We start from the raw sequence: 16,259 nt of genomic DNA, 5'->3' as shown, positions 1-16,259 counted from the left end.
TCGACACCCACTGCATCAATTGCAGCAGAGTGAATCTCCCTGGTAGTGAAGACAAGCCCTCAGACTGTCTCTCCATTCATGATCCATGAAGACAACTGCACTTATGAGAAACACAAATTATTGTAATTATTTTATCACTAAAGGCAAAGATGTATCAGAATGAGTTCTAATCAAATTGATTTCATAATTCAGTTGTGAAACCCACCTTTTTCATAGTAGTCTACACAAAATAGAAATCGAGGAATGAATAATAGAAAGGGAAGAGGACAACGAAACAGATTTCTCTTGATATAAACTTCTAAACTAGTATATCAAGAACAGAATGCACAAGTCCACTTCACGTTATTCTTAAATTCTGTATGTAGGGCACTCAAGCAAAGAGAGTGGAAACCACTTTCAATTGGGGAAAGAGGTGGGAACAAATGAGCCACCATTGGGGTACAGCTGATATAGCTGGCTCCTACGAATCCCCTCCCTCACCTCCTCTTCAGGGGCAAAGGGTGTAGTGAAGCAGGAAGGGCAGGAAACAGGGAATGGACAGACAGCAATGTGATCTCGTATCCCCAACTGACATTTGGTCCCTTGAGAAGTACAGTAGCTGGTTAAAGTCCGCTAGCAGAAAAAATGTAAAGTGTAGTCCATTTTCACAAAAATCAGGCCAGATCACTGGTACACTTTGGCTGCTTTGTGCCACTCCAGCAGTGCAAAGATGTAAATCTAGTTTAACTGGTGTGACGGACTCAGACCAGAAGGCTATAAAAGAGTAGTGGAAGGCAAATATATCAGCCTCAGGATGAGCAGATCCCTGTTCCCTGGGTAGTCAAACAAAGGCTACTTCAGGCCAATCAAGTCACCTGCTGCCAATTAAACCGGTTAAGGTCATTAGGCTAATGCAGGCACCTGACTCCCATTAACCAGCAAAGGGTCAGTTAAGGCTGGTAGGCTAATAGAGACAGCTGGAATTAATCAAAGTCCTACTCATACTGCTTAAAAGCTCTCCTTCCAGTGCCCTCAAGGATGCCCAGGTGAAAGGAGCTGGAGGAGAGGAAGTGATGCTGAAGCCTGAGGTAAGGGTGAAGCTGGGAAAAAGGGATTATGGGGAAGTGGCCCAGGGAATCAAAGCAGCGTCAGCGGTGAATAGGAAGTTGGCCAACAGCTGCTACCATTAGGGTCCCTGGGCTGGAACCCACAGTAGAGGACAGGCCCCGGTTCCCTTCTTCCCCCTATGTTCTACAGAGATCCCCATGAGAGGGCAAGCAGACTTTGGTCCAGGCAGGAGGCTGAACTGTGCCTACTGAGCTCTAAGGAGCAACAGAGACTGTGGGTATTCCACCTTCCCACTTCCCATACTGGCCTGTGATGAAAGTAGCACAATAAGGTGTGACTTTTGCTGCTAAACTAAGAAAGGGAGGTCACACTGAGGGCCTTAGTGAGCTTCTTAGGCCACTGAACCCACCAATACAGCCTTGGAGCTTTGTCACACTGGCCAATAATTTTTCAGATGGCCTCAACAGGTTCTTCAGAATGAAAATTAGTTGTTTGTTTTCTATCTTGTTTTCATGGAAAGAATTGACAGGACAGTTTCATAAGACAAAAATCTCTTTCCTGATGGAGAGAGTGTGGAAAAAGCTACACTGTAGAATGTTAACCTTTTATTCATAGAAATTGAATACAATACAGTAACTGCTAGTCAGGAGGTAGGAAAGCTCAGTTTGTTGTGTGACATGTTAAAAGTTCAGAAAACCAGCTACAGAGCATTAAAAACTCCATTTGCTTGCAAAAATATGAAGCCAGATGTAGATTAGAAAACATATCTTTAAACAGGATACACATAAGACTACGCCATCTTCTATCCTGGCTCAAGAAATTGAAAGATAATAAATCAGATATATAGGGATCCATTAAAATGGTTAATAAGAAGATATACATATGAATTATTTGGAAGTATAGGAAAAGTTAATATAGAATTTTAAAATTGCTTATTTATTGAAAAAGCACAGTGAAGCACTATCAAATACTTGCATATTTTGAGATCCTACCTGATTTTCTGCCTTGATATTCTGCCCCAGACTCTGACTGTGATGTTGAAACACGCTTGAGAAGTTGATGTCCACAGCTTACAGAATAAACAAGACAAGGAACAATATTAGCATATTTCTCTTTTTTCCACTTCTGATTGCTGTATAAATACTACAGTTATTATGCTATTACTCAGATACTTGGCAGTCACATCACCTTGGTAAATCTCAAAGCAAGAAGGATTGGGCCTGGCAAGTACTTTAAGTAACCTTCACTGTGCTACCAGAAGCAGTGTTGGTCATTTAAAAGGTGACTGAATCAGAATAGAATTAATTCCCAAACATGGAGTTTCCCTTCCCCTCCTAAAACATATAGTATAGCACCCCTAGTACAGAATTGTTGTCACATTCAATTACAGAGCAATGAAATATGTAAAGTGTATTTACAGCCCTTCTCGATAATAGATGCTACATATACGTAGGCATATAAGTTAGTATGAGAAGTTATCTTTCACAGATATCAGGTTTCCTTATTTTTCATATAAAAGTATTGATATTTACAGCATATAACAATTTGCTTTTATACCTTTGAATACATCTGAGGGTTTACAATACCTGTTACAAGTATAGCTTGTAGAAGCTTTAACTTGTTGCTGAAAATCTGGAGAATTAAATGTATATCCCAGAGGTTTATGTAAATTAACACTTGGCTTAGTAAGAAAATCAGCAGTATCAGGAAATTCTACAGGTGACCGACTGACAAGGGACCCACTGGAGATAGACCCATGACTAGATGAACCAACAGGACTCAGGCTAGAGGAAGTACCTGCAAAAACATACATGTAATTATTTACTGAGCATTTCTTTAGACTACATTAAAAGAACAATGTTTTTGAAAGATAAAAGAAAATTCTATAAGCTTAATAAGAACAAAGTGACAGGTGAAAAATACTATAGATGGATCAAACTATTAAACACGCATTAGACATCAAGATTTATTCATTGTTTTGGTTTTATACACAAGCAATACAGGGTAGGCTGCACACCTGAGTAATTTGTTGGGTGCATGCTCTGTTCAGTGTTTAAGCTTCTCCATATAAAAACTGTATATCAGATTTTCAATGAGATCTCATATATAAGTATGTGTAAAACCTAACTTTTTGTTTAGTAATTTGGTTTTAATGTATGTGGTTTTTAATACTTATGTTAGGAGGGGCTGTTAACATTGATCATTAAGCTTCCCTTACACTTCCCTTTAAAAGACCCTGTTTTCAGTTGCTTGTGATTTTGCTAAACTGTAACTGTTTGTGCTAAAAATTTCTACGCTAGTTGTCTGCCTCAGACTGAGTTTTTATGGAAAATTTCAGCCAGAAGAGTTCATCTTTTTCTGAGAATGATGCTAGAAAAAAAAGTTGTTTGCAACATTAAAAAATTCTGGTGACCTTTACTTTAAAAACTCTAGCGTCTCCATGCTTTGGAGAAGAGACTTTAAATTTGGCAGGAGGATGGCTTTGTGTCTCAGATATGCCCTTCACTGTTTCTGTGAAAATCCACCAAAATTTGGCCAAGTTATAAGCCTTTGAAAAACTGCAGTTTCCATATGATCAGTAGATTTCTTAGATTCAGCAGCTAAAATCTCTGTATTCTTTGTGCTCTGAGCATGCTCAAGCCTCTCACAGCTCCTAGTACTGATCAGACTGTACATGCACCATTTGCACAGTGTAACTGAGCATGTTCCTTCCAGCCTAGGGATGCAGGGGCAAAGCATGGAGTCTGCCTTTCCTGTACTTTCAATGACCCCCTGCTGGAACCCAAGCAGCATGGAGGAGAAAACTGCCTGACTTGAATACAAAGGGGCAAGATTCAGATCTGGGGAGTTAAGTGGAAGGGCAAAAGGTGTATATTGGGACAAGAAGCCATGCAGAACGAACTGGGACTGGAGGCTGGCAGGGAGGAGAGATGGAAACTGGAAGTTTGCGGGAGACAGACTGGGAACCAGGAAGGCCCATGGGAGGGTCAGGGTGTGGGGGGGAGGAAATTGAGACTGGATGACAAGCGGGGGGATATGGGATTAACTGGGGGAAGGGCAGACGGATCTGATAATGAGTTGAGTATAAGGGCAGAACTGGGACTGGCTAGGCAGAGAGACTGGGACAAGGAGCTGGAGGAAGCAGAGACATTGAGATTGGACAAGAAACCCAGATTGGGAGACTGGGGCAGGGAGCCAGTACGTACAAGGAACGTGGGCTGGAAGAATCAAAGAAATGACTAGAAGTGGAGTGGGAAGAGAGTCAGATGGAAGAGGGGGCTGCGAATGCCTGGATAAGGAAACTGGGGACAAGGAAATGAGAAAGTGGGATGGGGACTGGGAATGGCTGGACAAGAAAAATGGGAGTTAGGAAGGGGTACAGACATGGAAACTGGAACTGCAACAGGGAGTCTAGAGGGGTGAGTCTAAGACTTGCTATACAAGGATACTGTAACTGAGATGAGAAGAATGGTACTGGGAAAAGGAGCCAAAGGTGAGGGACACAGGACTGGGACAAGGACAAGTTGGAGGGAATTTGGCAGTAGGGGTCAGATGGCAGAAGAGTCCATATACACTAGAGGACACTCCCCTCCATAGCTTGGAATAGAACCCAAGACCCTGAATCTCACTTTTCCTTTGTTGTCAGCAAATATCTGTGAAATCCACTAGCGAAGTGTCCCCATCATCCTCTAGTGCTGGTCCGTACAGAAGATGACAAAAGACGGTTACTCACCTTTGTAACTGTTGTTCTTCGAGATGTGTTGCTCATATCCATTCCAATTAGGTGTGCACGTGCTGCATGCACGTTCGTTGGAAGATTTTTACCCTAGCAACACTCGGTGGGTCGGATGGGCGCCCCCTGGAGTGGCGCCACCATGGCACCGGATATATACCCCTGCCGACCCAACCGCCCCTCAGTTCCTTCTTGCCGGCTACTCCGACAGTGGGGAAGGAGGGTAGGTTTGGAATGGATATGAGCAACACATCTCGAAGAACAACAGTTACAAAGGTGAGTAACTGTCTTTTCTTCTTCAAGTGCTTGCTCATATCCATTCCAAGTAGGAGAATCCCAAGCCTTACCTAGGCGGTGGGGTCGGAGCGAGATGTTGCAGAATGCAAAACTGCTGAGCCAAAGGCTGCATCATCTCTGGACCATTGAACCAGAGCATAATGTGAAGCAAAGGTGTGGACCGAAGACCAGGTAGCTGCGCGACATATCTCCTGGATAGGTACACGAGCCAGGAAGATGGCAGATGAAGCCTGAGCCCTGTTAGAATGCGCGGTAATGTGGCTTGGGGAAATATGAGCCAAATCATAACAAGTGCGGATGCACGCCGTCACCCAAGATGAGATTCTCTGAGAGGAAACAGGTAGGCCTTTCATTCGGTCTGCTACCGCGACAAAGAGTTGAGGCGTTTTACGAAAGGGTTTTGTCCGCTCAATATAAAATGCGAGCACTCTACGGACGTCCAGGGAGTGCAGTTGTTGCTCCCGTCACGTTGAGTGTGGCTTCGGGAAGAAGACTGGTAGAAAGATGTCCTGGTTAACATGACAGGCTGAAACCACCTTAGGGAGGAATGCTGGGTGTGGTCGCAACTGCATCTTGTCCCTGTGGAACACAATGTATGGCGGATCCACCGTAAGAGCCCTAAGCTTGGAGACACATCTGGCCGATGTAATGGTTACGAGGAAAGCTGTCTTCCAAGACAGGTAGAGTAGTGAGCAGGTTGCCAATGGCTCGAATGGGGGGAGACATAAGTCTGGTTAAAACCAGGTTGAGGGTCCCAGGTGGGGGCTGGGCGGCGTACTTGAGGGTATAAGTGCTCCAAGCCCTTGAGGAACCGCGAAACAATAGGGTGTGAGTACATGGAATGGCCACCTTCCCCGGGTGGAAGGTAGAGATGGCTGCCAAGTGTACCCTCAGTGATGATACTGCTAGGCCCTGCTGTTTGAGAGACCAGAGGTAGTCCAAAATAGAGGGAACAGGGACCTCAGTGGGAGTAAGATTATGCATTTTGCACCAGCAGAAGAAACGATTCCACTTGGCCAGATACGTGGACTGGGTGGAAGGTTTCCTGCTACCCAGGAGAACTTGTCGTACTGATGCACAGCAATGTAACTCTGACTGGTTTAGCAACGCAGCAGCCATGCCGTGAGGTGAAGGGCCTGCAGATCTGGGTGGCGAAGATTGCCGTGGTCCCGAGTTATGAGGTCTGGGTGGAGTGGCAGGGTAATTGGGTTGGCTATCGACATGTCGAGCAACGTGGTGTACCAGTGCTGCCTGGGCCACGCTGGAGCGATCATGATTGGAAGCGCTCTGTCCCTGTGGTGTTTTATTAGGACCTTGTGAATCAGCGGGAATGGTGGGAAGGTATAAAGCAGCTGGCTCTTCCACGGTATCAAGAAAGCGTCCAAGATCGATCCCGGGGAGAGACCTAGGAAGGAGCAGAACATCTGGCATTTCCTGTTTGCGCAGGAAGCGAACAGGTCTATGTGGGGAAATCCCCACTTCTGGAAAACAGAATGCATAACGTCTGGGTGGATCAACCACTCGTGAGACAGGAAGGACCTGCTGAGTCAATCCGCCAGAGTGTTCCTAACCCCTGGGAGAAAGGACGCTACCAGGTCTATCGAGTGGGCTATACAAAAGTCCCAGAGTTGGATGGCCTCCTGACACAGGGGGGAGGATCGTTTGTTTATGTAGTACATGGCCGTTGTGTTGTCTGTAAACACTGAGACACAACAGCCTTGTAAATGTTGCTGGAATGCCTGGCACGCCAGGCGGACTGCTCTCAGTTCTCCGACATTTATGTGTAATGCCAGCTCCTGAGATGACCAGAGGCCTTGAGTACCAAGGTGTCCGAGGTGAGCACCCCAGCTGAGAGATGACCCATCCATCGTCAGGGACACTGAGGGTTGGGGCGGATGGAACGGCAGCCCTGTACACACCAGGGAGGGAGTTAGTCACCATTCTAGGGAGCCTAGGGTGCTTGGGGGAATGGTGACTATCGTGTCTATTGGGTCCCTGCCGGGGCAGAATACTGAGTTGAGCCAAGTTTGGAGAGGACAGAGGTGGAGCCTGGTGTATTTGGTCACGAACGTGCAGGCAGCCATGTGACCCAGGAGACCGAGAAAAATGCAAGCCGAGGTCGTCGGGAAATTCTGTAGACCTCGGATGATTGTTGCCATTGCCTGAAACCGCAGCTGTGGTAAGCAGGCCCTGGCTAGATTGGAAACCAGGATAGCTCCTATGAAGTCTAACTTCTGTGTGGGAACCAGAGTGGATTTTTCTATATTGATCATCAGGCCTAGATGTGTGAATAGGTCCTTGACAATGCCCACATGCTGGATGACTTGTGTCTCGGAGGCCCCTCGGATGAGCCAATCGTCCAGATATGGAAAAACGTGTATCCGACGTCGGCGGAGATAGGCGGCAACTACGGCCATACCCTTGGGCTGTAGAAAGGCCAAACGGCAGGACCGTAAATTGGAAGTGCTGACGGTTGGCTACGAAGCGGAGGTACCTCCTGTGAGGAGGAAAAATGGCGATGTGAAAATACGCATCCTTCATGTCAAGGGCGGCATACCAATCTCCAGGATCCAAGGACGGGATAATGGTCCCCAGGGATACCATGCGGAACTTCAACTTTATCATAAACTGGTTGAGTCCTCGCAGGTCTAGGATAGTCTGAGACCTCCCTTCGACTTGGGGATTAGGAAATAACAGGAGTAAAACCACTTGCCACTTTTGTCCTTTGGTACCTCCTCTATAGCTCCCATAGCGAGGAGCGTCCGCACCTCTTGCAAGAGGAATTGTTTGTGAGGGGGGTCCCTGAAGAGGGAAGGGATTAGAGAGTGGGAAGGCGGGGCTGAAATAAATTGGGGGTGGTACCCATACTCCACCGTGCGTAGGACCCAGCGATCTGAAGTTAACTGGGACCATGCTGGGAGGAAGTAGGAGAGACGGTTGGAGAAGGGAGGAGAAGGATCCTGGCCTGTAACTGGTACGCCGCCCTCGGGCGCATCTTCAAAAGTTCGTCTTTGGTCCCAGTGGTGGTTTTGAGGGACCTTGATTTTGACCCCCTTGGGGTCCTGACTATTGTATACGACCACCTCGGTCACGCCGCCTGCCAAAGTCCTGTCTTTGTCTAGGTGCAGAGTACAGGCAGTGAGGCTGGGGACAGAAAGACCTGCATTGGGTCACCAGGGTATGCATGCCGAGAGAGCGCATTATGACCCTGTTGTCCTTTAGGCTTTGCAGCCTGGGGTCAGTCTTTTCCGAGAAGAGACCTTTACCATCAAATGGCAAGTCCTGGATGGTATACTGGAGCTCCGATGGGAGGCTTGAAACCTGAAGCCATGAGATGCGCCTCATGGTAACACCTGAGGCCAGAGTCCTGGCTGCTGAATCGGCTGCATCAAACGAAGCCTGGAGGGAAGTTCTGGCCACCTTTTTCCCTTCCTCCAAGAGAGCAGCAAATTCTTGGCAGGAGTCTTGAGGGAGTAGCTCCGTAAACTTACCCATTGCTGCCCAGGTCTTATAATAATAGCGGCTAAGCAGGGCTTGTTGATTTGCCACCCGGAGCTATAGGGCCCCTGCCGAGTACACTTTGCAGCCGAGTAAGTCCATTCGCCTAGCCTCCTTTGATTTCAGGGCTGGCGCCTGCTGGCCACAGCATTCCCTCTCATTAACAGACTGGACGACTAGTGAGCAGGGAGGAGGATGGACATAAAAGTACTCGTACCCTTTAGAGGGCACCATGTATTTACCCTCGACTCCCCTGGCCGCAGGAGGGATAGAGGCTGGAGACTGCCATATAGTATTGGCATTGGCCTGGATGGTCCGAATAAACAGTAGGGCCACTCTGGTGGGGGCATCCGCCGACAGAATGTCCATGACCGGGTCCTCTACCTCCGGGACCTTCTCCACCTGGAGGTTCATATTGAGTGCTACCCTCCTCAGGAGGTCCTGATGGGCTCTCAGGTCGATTGGAGGAGGGCCTGAGGAGGATGTTCCTGCCACTGCCTCATCTGGAGAAGAGGAAGAGGAGATGCCGGCAATGAGCGGGTCCTGTGTGGCCTCTTGCTCTTGGGTGACCTCCTGCTCCAGTGGAACCTGGGAGTCCGGTGGGTGAACTGGGGCTTCCTCTGTAGCAGTCAGAGGGGGACAGCTAACTGTCGCCACTGGCACTCGGTGCTCTGATGGGACAGAGCGGGATGGAACTACTGGTACGCCTTGGGCCTGGTGGTATGCCCAAGGTGTCCAGAATGACCACTGATGGGGTCCTTGGTCCTGGGCTTGGGTCTCTTGGAAGACTCTGGTGGGCACATTGGAATTGTGGTCCTGTGCATAAGAGTTGTGCATGTGGGACGACACTGATGCGTGTCTGGATGGCTATGGAGGGGCTGAAAAGCCCTGGGCAGAGTCTCTGTCTCTAGCAGACCTTGCCCTACTCGGCACCGGGGACCAGTACCGGGAGGCATACTGGGAACGAGATCGGGACCTGTAACCGGAGCGGTGCCAGGAGGTTGACCGAGATCTCGAGGCTTGATGTCGGGAGCGGCTATGGGAGTCATGGTGCCTGGAGCAGTGCTGGGAGCTGGAGTGGTGCCGAGAGTAGCGGGCCAGTGAACGGGATACTGAACGGTGCCGCGAGTGCAACCGGTACCAAGGAGGAGAACAGTGCTGGGACTGCGAGCGGCACTGGGAGCAGGAGTGCCGACGGGACCTAGAATGTCTGCGGGACCATGATCGTATATGGTGCCGCTCTGCTGTGCCGACAGAGGATGCTCTTATCAAGGCAGGCTTGCCGATAGACCGAATTAACAGCACCAGCGGTGCCGGGGGTTGAGGCAGTGTCGACTCTGTCATGGCAATCAGATCCCTCGCCGTTGAAAATGTCTCAGGCGTGGATAGAATAGTAAGCTCAACCACGGCTTGCGCCGGGGAGCTGACAGGCACCGGACTCGATGGCCATTGTGGGACCGGAATCGACGGTGCCAATGTCGTCGGTGCCGGGGCAGGTGTCAGTGCTGGGCAATCTGACTTAGACGAGCTCTCTGGCTGCTGTGCAGGTGGCACGGAAGCAGCAGAAGTCTTAGGCTTTCTCGACCTCAGGGAGAAGGAGCAGTGCCGAGTCGACTTCAGTGCCGGCGACGGCCGGTGACGAGAGGCCTTGGCAGTACTGGTGCGGTCCAGTGCTGAGGAGGCGCTTCTGCCCACCGATTGTCCAGCGCTTGGTGCTGAAGGCGGAGGGATAAGAACTGCCTCCATAAGGAGTTGTTTTAGCTGAAAGTCCCGCTCCTCTTTTGTTTTTGGCTTAAAGGCCTTGCAAATGCAACACTTGTCTGCCAGGTGAGATTCCCCGAGGCACTTAAGACAGGAGTCATGTGGATCTCCTGTCGGCATCAGCTTGTGACAGGTCGAGCATGGTTTGAAACCCGGTGAACCGGGCATGGGCCCCGGCACCGGGTGTGGGGAAGGGGCTAATCCCCGAACCTCTCTTAACTATAACACTAACTATGAACGATAAGAATTAACTATAACTATGTAACTTTGAACTATATACACAAAATGTAACTAGAGAACTACGAGTAGCTAGGGAGATGGAGGTCAGTAAAACCGCACTCCACAGTTCCAACGACTGACATGGGCGGTAAGAAGGAACTGAGGGGTGGTTGGGTCAGCAGGAGTATATATACGGCGCCATAGCGGCGCCACTCCAGGAGTTGCCCAGCCAACCCACCGAGTGTTGCTAGGGTAAAAATCTTCTGACGAACGTGCACGCAGTGCACGCACACCTAATTGGAACTGATATGAGCAAGCACTCAAAGAAGAACCTACCACTTCTATCACTTACTCCATTAGGTCAAGTGGCAGAGCTCTGGTGGATCTAAAGGTTATAGCCCTGTTAATGACCTATGTGAATGTCAATATGATATGACAAGATAGAATTTTTGATTTTTCAGTTTGCTTTTTTAAAGATCAAGGAAATTACACACATGTACACACAATATTAAAACACTACTCAGACTGCAAGTCAAGCTCTCAACAGTTAGGAAATGCCATGCGTGACCTTAATTTCCCCCTACCTTGTGCACATGCCTTATATATCAGACTTTAATTACATAATTATATACTGTTTGTTCCAGAGGACCCTTGCCTCTTTCAGTGCACAGACAACCTTAATCTCGGCATTTCCTAATGTTTGAGTGGTTGATTTTTGCAACCTTAGTAATGTTCTCTTAACTGCTTTTTAGTGTAATTATACGTATAAAATAGACTACAATATATGACCAAAGACATCACTGCATATATTTAAACATGTCATATTTTCCACATTGGATAATACTGCATTCTGTTTTCCCTTAATTAAGCATGCATTTAATGTTCTATTTTTTCACTGAGATACTTAATTAGTAAATATTCAGCCATATTTGAATATTTTTTCAATTTATATATTAAACTACAATTTTCTTTTCTCTGATCTAATATGTTAAAACCACAATGTTTGAATAGGTAAATGTTCAATCTGTGCAAAAGAACACCCTTCTCAAATAATCTGTTTTAACAGATTGAAAAAGTATCCCTGGATTGCACCACCCTTATTAGAAGGCCATCTTTGCAAAGTAATCAACTTTTGATGATCCTTTGAGTGGTTCTTCAGTTTCAGTGTATTTTCAATTTATATTTATATTTTTAAAATATTGGATTACACACAGTATTTTATGCTGTATATAATGTCACCAAGATGCTAATCCTGCAATTAATCCATAAGAGGCACAGGAGTCTAGCCACATGCAACAAGTTGCAGGAGCAGGGCCTGAGTTTGTAGGCTGCTTAGGGTTTAGGAAAATGAAATGAGCCTAAAATCAGTGAATAAACTAGACAAACCCAGTGAAAAGAACGGATTTAAAAATATACGGTACAGTTTGAAGAATAATGATATCTTTAATTAAAAAAATAGTTATGCATCCCCAATGAAACTTGTATACTTATTTTTAAACAGGCAATCAAGTCTCTTTTTTAAAAATTACATTACACAGTTTAATAGCTTATTGAAATTATGGTAAAATCAGAGATGCATGGGTGGAATTGGCAGAAGAATTGCATACTAAGGCTCTAATTTCATATGGGCAAAGAGACCAATTCTAATTGCTAGTACACGGTATACACATTATATATACACTGGTCATTACGAAATTCAACACTTACTAAGCTACTACATAGCAGCATCTGATATTTCTATTTTTCTCGTATTCCACAAAGATTATTAAAATGTAAACTCCTTTCTTAGGCTAAAAATCTCTTTTCATCAGGCTTGATAATGCAACGAATTCCATGACTTCACTGGGGCTTCCCACAGATGCAGGAGTCTGTCTATATGGTGCTTATAGCACAATCAGGACCTTGGACTGTAAGCTTCATTACTAGGTAGGGACAGTTTCTTAATGTGTGTTTGTACACATCACAGTACTATGGGGACCATTTCTGAACTGAAGCCTCAAGGCACTGCTGTAATACAAACAATAGTAATATAATTCTAAGAAATAAAAATTATGACATAAGTTATTACAGTAACTTTGCAAAAAAATTTAGTGACAACCATTATATATCTCTGGAAAAGCCTGCAGGTGTGTGTGCTAATACAGTAGCAGAGAGACTTTGTCCAGTTATACAGCATTGTATTAATATTTTAGATTTGTATTGAGATAATATTCAATATGTCCTCTGAATATTCTTAAAAGTAAATTAGATTACAATTATTTTCAAGCATGTGCTACATACTGATGCTAACTTACACTGTTATAATGTACAAAATAATAGGTCAAATTATTGTAATGTGTGACGTACAAGAGGGTTTAATTTAAACTAAATTTCTCATAATCATAGCAACATGCTGCAAGATGTGTAGAATAAGACTGCTAACTTACCAGTTCGTCTGGGACCTATATGATGAGTCAATGTCACCGAAGATGACCTTTGTTTTGGTATTGTCAGTAGATTTGTACTGAAAGGCCCGTTTGGATGGGATCCTTGGCTAAAATGAAAAATATCAAGCATTCTTTTAATCTGTTTTGCTTTTTTGCTTTCTATTCAGTTATAAGGGCAAATGCATACGTAAATCAGCTCATTTTAGTTTAGTAACACAAATCTAGACACACTGTAGCAAAATGGGTAGGCTATAATGACTTATACAGTACCATTACCCTTCAAGTAAAATGAACTAGTTTCCATCTATTATATAAAACATAAATCTTTGAGTATGACATGAGACTCTGATGGAGAACACCGAAGTAATTCTAGAAAGACATCAAAGCTGTGGTAAGTAGGCTGAAGACATATACTCACCTAGCACAGCATCTTAACGTTCCTTAGTATTGTTTAGAAAATGTACCTTACCTTCTCCAACAGTTGTTTCGAGCCCTGCTCCCAAATGCCACATAGTCAAGTTTTTAAAGGAATGTTATGGCCTGACAAATTTCTTCAAGCTATCTAATTATGAATAAACTAGAAAGCAATATTATCATTACTGGGTTTGGTTTGGTTTTGCTTAGTGGGACAGCATAAAATCTATGCTGCCCATACATTAATTTAATGAGTATTGGTAATAAATCAATACCAAAATCTTAATTCAACTTTGGACTAATAAGAGACGGGCAAATCTTTTCAGTCAATTTTGAGGTTTGCTATTAGTAAAGTCACCCTAGTATTTTTCTTTCTTTTAATCTGAATTTTTGGCAGCCAGTTAGTGGTGCCCCAGAATGCACTGTGTGACAGGGAGGTCCCTGAATGGTATGAAATTTCATCTACAATAAAAAGTGAATTTCTTTAGAGCGGTTGCTCAAATGTTTTTATATGCACCAATACAGCTGTGACTGCTATGGCACACTATGGACAAACAACTAAATCCTGGTAAAGACAGTTGATGCTATAGCAGGAAGGAGAGATGCTGCTATAACAAAGTTCTAGCAAGCTATTTGTTTGCTTATCTGAACTGCAAAATCTTTGTTCACTAACCACTAATTAGACACTAGAGGCTATTTTCCAGAGCACTACATATACACCAATTCTAAGTAAATAAATCCACATCATATTTATTTAAACCTGAAAATAAACAATTAGAATTATCCTCTGTAAAATGGCCTTGAATTTTCTATACATCAGTCTGGAATGGCTTCTGTGTTCACTGTCACATGAGCAAAGGGCACACCTACAAATGGCTCCAAAAAACTGTTGCTGACATAAGAAAAACCTGATGATGCGTTTACTAATTATCATCAATAGGCATATTTCTCCTGAAGCAACTAAGTGATGCATAATTCTAAGTTACTTGGTAACAGTTCTGGCATAGGCGTGGTAGATCTTTTAGCACTGAGACAGAATGCTTCAGTTTTCTTCAGAGACACTGAGCTTAATATAGTCAAAACATCAGAGGGAAAACACCTGACTTTGGACAGCAGAGTAGAAATACAAGTCATCTTAGCTACAGGAACTAGTGTGTTCATCATCAGTGGGGGGGGGCAGAAATTAGCTGACAGCCATTTGTATGCTTGGTTTTATAAAATTTCACTATTACAGTGGCTATGTTGCAGGAAGAGAGGTGGGGAAAGGTAAAAGACAGCTGTATTTCCAAATTAGAAATTTTAACTTATATAGCAAAGACATAACCTCTTCCATTTAACTTCTCAGCATCAGAAAAAAGACTGGCCCTGAAAAGGTAGAAATTTCATATAAAAAAGGAAGAGTATCAAGCACTTAAGGTGCCAATCTAGGACTCAGGAGACCTAGGTTCAACTCCTTGCTCTGGCACAGACTTCTTCTATGACCTTAGGCAAGTCACTTAGTTTCTCTGGGCCTCCGTTGTACATCTATAAAATGGAGACAATAGTACTTATAGACTTTTATTCCCCATCATAATAATGCTGGATAAGATAAATACATTAAATATCGTGAGGGTCTTTCAGATGCTCTGGTAATGGAGGCAATAAAAATACAAAATCGATAGAAATGTACAGTATATCCCACCCACTCAGGACCAGATGATGAACTGCTCATGCAATTGGTGAACAGCTACTTCCACAAGTAGTCTACTGGACTTAAACACACTCGACACCTTACAGAAAGGTCTGAAGACCACCCAAGCAAGCTTAGAATCCAAGGATGACATTCACCTTTGTGCAGGGGGACACTTAAGGATAAACTACAAATTTAAATTTATATACAGACACACACACAACTTCTGTCTCCTGAAAGCATCACCTCAAAGATGAAGTATCTGTTTGCTCTCTCTATTGCAACTGTGGGGAGAGTGTCAACAACAACAGAAGGAAGTAGGTTAATTCATGGTCCCATCTGGAGAGCAGAAAAATGCTAGAATACTTTGGGCTGGTGAAGGAGAGGAGAAGGAAGGGGAAAGATTATGCACATTGCTGCCTCAAATTCAGCTATACACTCTGGCATGCTATTAGGTAAGGGTGGGCATGCTGAACCACTACAATATTTGTGATACTAGGGACACAGAATTTTGTCATGAAAGTGCAAAGGTTGAAATCCAGCTTGCAATCTATAGACCAATCTGAGTTGTCCTTGTAAATTAAGGTGCATATGGTCTATGACATAACCTATACTCACTTGATCACATATTCAGTTTTTCACAGATCCTCTGCCTCATTCAGTGCACAGGATGTATGCAGTTCACTGAATGAGCAGCTGTTTAGTATGTTGGATAATTTAAACACAAGGCCACCATTTCTCGTCCTCCAGTTCTGTCTCATTTGCTACACAACTTTCAACTCTGGAATGAATGAGACAGAGCAAGACTCATTCATTATACAACCCTGTTTCATTCCTTGAGAACTGACCTCTCTGTGCACTGAATGAGGAAGAATTTCTATGAAAAAAACATGGGAACATATGTAATTAAAGACTGTGTAATAATCCACAAACACAAAGAGGCTAAATTAAGGGTCCCACAGGCAACCTTAATTGTATAATTTCCTAACTTCTCAATGCTTTAGTTTGCGACCTTAATCTTCTAACATATTTTAATGACAGTTTTTAAAAAGCAAATTGAAAATACAAATTCCATGAAGTGAAACCATATTGACCCCATATGGTTCACCAGCAGAGTTAAGCCTTTAGTTCCACAACACATCCCTTTGCAACTTAAGCTGAGTAATGGATAGTAGTACAGTAAAAGCTTTGTTAT

At 44.4% G+C, this 16,259-nt stretch overlaps 1 protein-coding gene across 2 annotated transcripts in view; it reads right to left on the bottom strand.

Annotated features, from left to right (window-relative positions):
* The window catches only part of PDE3B (phosphodiesterase 3B), a 289,004-nt gene that overhangs the window by 61,789 nt on the left and 210,956 nt on the right, over positions 1–16,259 (bottom strand). For both annotated transcript variants that reach the window (XM_030560452.1, XM_030560453.1), the window contains exons 5-7: positions 12,982–13,088; positions 2,634–2,844; positions 2,040–2,116 (exon numbers count right to left, since the gene is read on the bottom strand). In XM_030560452.1, the coding sequence (XP_030416312.1) occupies positions 2,040–2,116; positions 2,634–2,844; positions 12,982–13,088 (395 nt within the window). The remainder of the gene's footprint in view (positions 1–2,039; positions 2,117–2,633; positions 2,845–12,981; positions 13,089–16,259) is intronic.

Source organism: Gopherus evgoodei, chromosome 4, assembly GCF_007399415.2.
Source record: "Gopherus evgoodei ecotype Sinaloan lineage chromosome 4, rGopEvg1_v1.p, whole genome shotgun sequence".
NCBI classification, from domain to species: Eukaryota; Metazoa; Chordata; order Testudines; family Testudinidae; genus Gopherus; species Gopherus evgoodei.
Note: the sequence above shows the minus strand (reverse complement) of the source record. Positions and strands in the feature narration are given on the sequence as shown.